We start from the raw sequence: 5896 nt of genomic DNA on the forward strand, positions 1-5896 counted from the left end.
GAGCTGAAGAGCTGAGGGACAGCGCCCAGGCCCAGAGTTCAGGCCCCACGACCGGACCCAAAAAAAAAAAAAAAGAGTCTCACGGACTTTCTTGCCCAGGCCGGCTTGAACCTCAATCCTCAGATCTCAGCCTTCTGAGTAGCTAGGATTACAGGCATGAGCTACCGGCACCCGGCTATAATAAATAGTTTTAAAGTAGCAAATATACAGTGTTGTATCACAAAGCATTATTATTATTGATGTTGTTGCTGTTGTTGTTATTGCCGGTTCTAAGGCTTGACCTTAAGGGCTTTGCACTTTCTCAGCTTGCTTACTTATGACTGACATTCTACCACTTGAGCCACATCTCCAGCCTGGCTTTTTACTAGTTAATTAGAGAGATTAGTCTCGGGCTTTTCTTCCAGGCATGGCACATCTCAGCCTCCTGTCTAGCCCGGGTTACAGGAATGAGCTTCTGGCACTTTGCTTGCAGAACATTTTATATCTTCTTAAAAACTTGATTCTTGCCCTTAATTGAAACAGTAATATGACCATATTAGGCAATATATTTTGATTCTTGGACATGGTTTTGGAAAACTGTTCCTGAAATGTAGAGATTTTGCAGTTGTTGGCGATGCTGCCTAAGATTCTAATCATCCCAGCTCTGAACTGGTCTGTCCTGAATTGACACCTCTTCTTTTTGCTCTGCAGGACTCCATTGCACTTATCCATTTTGGCCAGGAATGAATACGTGTTCAATCAGCTGCTGCAGTGTAAACAGTACGTAGGGCGACATGGAGTAATGGAAAAGCCGTTGTGAGGGTGGGATTGTGAGTGAAAAATTATTTTAAAGTGTCTTCTAGTGTTACAAATCTTAATAAGTAAAAATGGAATAAAAATGTGTTATTCACAAAGTAGAGAGTGTATGAGGCTATTAGCAGGACAGTGTCTGAAGATTCTATTTGTGGTTTACATTGCTTTCTCATTTCAGGCTAGATTTAGACCTAAAAGACCATGAGGGCAGCACAGCTCTGTGGCTTGCAGTGCAGTACATCACTGTGTCTTCAGACCAGTCCGTAAATCCTTTTGAAGATGTCCCCGTGGTTAATGGGACTTCATTTGATGAAAACAGCTTTGCAGCCAGACTCATTCAGCGTGGCAGCAACACAGATGCGCCTGATGCAATGACAGGTGAAGTGCAGTAGGATCCTGAGAGATCGTGCTGAAGCACAGATGATGGGAATGTCCTGGAAATGAGCATTTTCTCTTTTCTGGTTTTTAGTAGCAGGTTGTTTTAGGGAGGGGTTTCGAGATAGGAGCTCGTTGTATAGTTTAAGACTGGCCCCAAACACACAATCCTTCTGCCTCAGCCTCCTTAGTGTTGGGATCATAGCATGTGCTCCTACACCTGGAGTGTAAATAGTATCAGCAAAAATAGAAACCAAATGACTTACTGTTAGAATTAATTTGTTCCGATTCTTTTTTTTTAATTTAATTTTATTTTGTTTGTGAACATACTGTACAGAGAGGTTACAATTACATGGGCAGGATAATGCGTACATTTCTTACCAAGCATTGCAGCCTCCTCCTTTGGTTTACCCTTCACATCCCTTGCCAGCCTCCCCCCTCCCCCCAATCCCAACCCCTCTCCTTCCCCCCCTTCCCCCCCCCCCGACCGACGTTGTAAAGCTCGTTTTGGACAGGTCCACCTGTATCCTAAAACAACTGTTTTTTCCCCCTCTCCTCCACAAGTTATACTGACATCAAATATAGTGAAAGCAGGGGTTATACTGTGGGGGAGGGACATACAAAGCAACGAAGAGATAATCTTATAAATGCGTTAGAAACACATGCATGAAAGAAAAAACATTAAAATACATATCTAAGGGTTCATTTTCCTGACATCACATTATCTGACCTTTTCCGCTTGACTCATACATATACTAGATATTGCAAATAAGGGAAACCATGGGACCTATGTTTCTTTGGGCCTGGCTTACTTCACTTAATATAATTTTTTCCAAGTTTTTCCTTTTTTTTGTCATGGGGCTTGAACTCTGGGCCTGGGCACTGTCCCTCAGCTCTTCAGCTCAAGGCCAATGCTCTACCGCTTGAGCCACAGCACCACCTCTGGTTTTTTGGTGGTTCATTGGAGATAAGTGTCTCATGAACTTTCCTGCCCGGACTGGCTTTGAACCATGAGGCTCAGATCTCAGCCTCCTGAGTAGCTGGGATTACAGGCATGAGCCACCAGCGCCTGGCAAATTTTTCCAATTCTTTTTGTGTTGTATGCCAGTCCAGGGGCTTGAACTCAGAGTCTGGGTGCTGTCACTGAGCTTTTGTGCTCAAAGCTGGCATTCTATCACTTGAGTTATACCTCTGCTTTTGGCTTTTTGGTGTCTTTGAAGTTAAGAGTCTCAGGGACTTTCCTGCTCAGGCTGGCTTAGAATCTTAGTCCTCAGATTTTAGCCTCCTGAGTAACTAGGATTATAGGCATGAGCCACCAGTACTTGACAGTGTACCTAATTTTAAATACTATAAGAGTCTAAGTTGCAAAAAATTTTAAATTCTATGTATGAACAATATAGCCAGACATCAAGTTATTTTTTTTTTTTTTTGGACAATTGTGGGGCTTGAACTCAGGGCCCAGGCTGAGTGTCTTTTGCTATCACTCTATCATTTGAGCCATAGCACCATTTCTGGCTTTTCTGCTTATGTGGTAATGGGGAGCCAAACCCGGGGCTTTATGCATGCAAGGCAAGCACTCTACCACTAAACCACATTCTCAGCCAAGTTAAATCTTTTAAGCTGAATCTTTTCTGTTTATTTAGTGCAGTGATTCTTCAACTTTTAGACTCATAACTCCTTTTATTACCCAGTGGCTCTTTTGTTTGTTGGTTTTAAATAGAGTCTCCTTATGTCCTCAAACTTGGATCCTCCTGCCTCAGACTCCTGAGTGCTGGAGTTAGTCATGAAGAACTATATCTCAAAAATTTTGGTTTAGTGAGTTTTACCTTCAATATGGACAATAGTTCAATATTAAACGGATTTTTTTCTCTAGTCATGGGGCTTGAACGTAGGGCCTGTACACTGTCCCTGAACTTTGCTCAAGGCTTGTGTTCTATACTTTGAGCAACAGCTGCACTTCCAGTTACCGGTGGGTAATTGGAGTTAAGAGTCTCGTGGACTTTTCCTGCGTAGGCTGTCTTTGAACCTCAATCCTCAGATCTCAGCCTCCTGAGTAGCTAGGATTATAGGCATGAACCACCAGTACCTGCTCAAAACTGAGGATTTAAAAAGAGAAATATTGGTTACTTCTAATAAACCATTATGTGGAAATATACATATTCACTGTAAAAATAACTCATTATCTTTAAGTAGTTGTACAAAGGGCTTCAATTCAACATAAGTACAATACAGTGTCACCCTTCATAAAAATAACTTTCCAAACAAAATTTAAGATAGATTCTTTGGGCTAAATTATATGTGGAAATACATACTCATGCAACTGTAGGAAGGGGATTTTTTCTTTCTTTTTTTTTTTTTTTTGCCAGTCCTAGGGCTTGAACTCAGGGCCTGGGTGCTGTCCCTGAGCTTCTTTTGCTCCAGGCTAGTGTTTTACCACTTAAACTATGGTGCCACTTCTGGCCTTTTCTGTATGTGGTACAAAGGAATCGAACCCAGGGTTTCACACATGCGAGGCAAGCACTCTACTACAAAGTTATATTCCCAGCCCCAAGGAATATATCTTTATTTTTTTTATTTTTATTTTTGCCAGTCTAGCGGTTTGAACTCAGGGCCTGTACACTGTCCCTGAGCTTCTTTTGCCCAAGGCTAACACTCTATCACTTGAGCCACAGCACCACTTCCAGCTTTTTCTGTTTATGTGGTACTGGGGAATCAAACCCAGGGCTTTATGCATGCTAGGCAAGCACAGTACCACTGAGCCACATTCCCCAGCCCCTACATCTTTTATATATTATAATTCACAGCCTGTTTGTGAACTGAATGGATTTTTTTCTTTGTGCACGTTTTTATAACATCATGCCTTAAGTAATTTGGAAAATGTTGGTTCCTTGAGTTATACACATCTTCCAGATGTTCATATGTCTTAGAGTTGGTTTATTAATCTTAGCAGTGATATAATCAGAAGTCTTTCAGTGTCAAGAAAATAAAATCATCAAATTTAAGTTGCAGAGAAAAATTTTCCAAAAGTTTGACTTTTGCTTAAAACCTTAGATTTAATTGTTGGGTACAATTGTTTCTGTTAGTTGTTGCCTTAAAGAGACAGCCTCCCTTTCTTCCTTTGCAAGAAAACTTTTACCTATTACTTGTATTTGAGTAACAGTAGTATACTCATTAGACATTCTTTGAGAGAAAAAGCTGCTTCTTGAGAAAAGCTTGCCTTCACAGCCAGGCGTGCTCTTCCTTCAGATATCACTGTCCTTTGCTGTGTGGCAAGAGGACCTTTATGCACACTTGTTGTGTCAGTTTTTCACACAGGTACTCAATGTGGAAATTTCATAAAATTAGTAATTTCCTTCTGATTTCTCAAGGACCATTTTAAGTGAAACTGGCCCTTTGTTATTACTTCATCTCCTTTCACACTTTGATGATGTGGCACTCCAGTTGAAGCTGATTGTGCCAGAAGTATAAATGCCATCCCAGGTAGCGGAGGTATGAAAGTGGTTCTGACCTCATGGAACCCCTCAGAGACTCTGGATCTCCCAACAATCCATACCACACTTAGAGAAGCCCTGTTTCAGTATATTTCATTGATTTGCCTCAATAAAACAAGGGGATAGATATTTAATGGAGAGGGATTCCATATATGTCAGTATTGAGTACTGTTGTGTGAAAGTATAGTTAGGAGCCACTAATAAAGAGAATTGCCCTCAGTCACTCACAAAAGCCCCCTTGTTAACATTATAACTAATTTTAAATAAAAGTCAAAGGACAGGAGCTGTACTTCTATGGTAGAGCACTCATTTAACACATGTGAGGCTCTAAGTTTGAGTAGCACAAAAAAGGAAAACAAAATACAAAAAAACAAAGGTCAAATAAAAGCAGGGATGTTGGCTCACACCAGTAATCCTGTCTATTCAAGAGGCTGAGATCTGAGGATCAGAGGTTGAAGCCAGCCCTAGTAGACATACCTGAGAGATTCTTATCTCAACCAGCAAAAGTCTAGAAGCTCAAATGGTAGAGAGCCAGACATGAGTGGAAAAGCTAATCAAGAGTGTGATGCCTGTGTGATACCCTGAGTTGAAGCCCTATATATACATACATGCACAATATTTTTTGGTCATACTAAGTTTTGAACTCAGCTCCTTGTACTTGGCCAGGCAAGTACTATACTACTTGACCATATCTCTAGCACTTTTTTTTTTTTTTTTAGGTATTTCTTAGATAGGGTATCACATTTTTGCCTGGAGCCAGCCTCAGACTGTGATTTGTCTACCTATGCCTTCTGCATAGCTGAGATTGTAGGCATATACCCAACCCTTTGTTTGTTGGTAGATACAGTGTCACACTAAAATTTTGTCTGGGCTGGCCTTGAATCTTGGTCCTCAGATATTTGCCTCCTGAGTAGGAAGAATTAAACAACTATGCCTGGTCTGGAACAGGATTTTTAAAGATCAAGAAACTGTTCTAGGGTTAAAAGTATTTGAAAGAAAATAACGATTTTTTTTCTAAGATTTTTTTTAGGTCCTAATTTTATTTTATTTTATTTTTTTTTTAATTTAATTTTATTTTATTTGTGAACATACTGTACAGAGGGGTTACAATTGCATGGGCAGGATAATGCATACATTTCTTACCAAGCATTGCATCCTCCTCCTTTGTTTACCCTTCCCATCCCTTCCCAGCCTCCCCCCTCCCCCCCATCCCAATCTTTCTCCTTCCCCCCTCCCCC

The 5896-nt window shown here is 40.7% G+C and overlaps 1 protein-coding gene across 1 annotated transcript in view; it reads left to right on the forward strand.

Moving 5' to 3' along the window:
- Ankfy1 (ankyrin repeat and FYVE domain containing 1) overlaps positions 1 to 5896 on the forward strand; it is an 88996-nt gene that overhangs the window by 58713 nt on the left and 24387 nt on the right. The window contains exons 9-10 of the mRNA XM_013013154.1: positions 691 to 759; positions 971 to 1170. Of these exons, the coding sequence (XP_012868608.1) occupies positions 691 to 759; positions 971 to 1170 (269 nt within the window). The remainder of the gene's footprint in view (positions 1 to 690; positions 760 to 970; positions 1171 to 5896) is intronic.

The sequence above is a fragment of the Dipodomys ordii genome, unplaced genomic scaffold, assembly GCF_000151885.1.
Source record: "Dipodomys ordii isolate 6190 unplaced genomic scaffold, Dord_2.0 Scaffold19, whole genome shotgun sequence".
In the NCBI taxonomy this organism is placed as follows: domain Eukaryota; kingdom Metazoa; phylum Chordata; class Mammalia; order Rodentia; family Heteromyidae; genus Dipodomys; species Dipodomys ordii.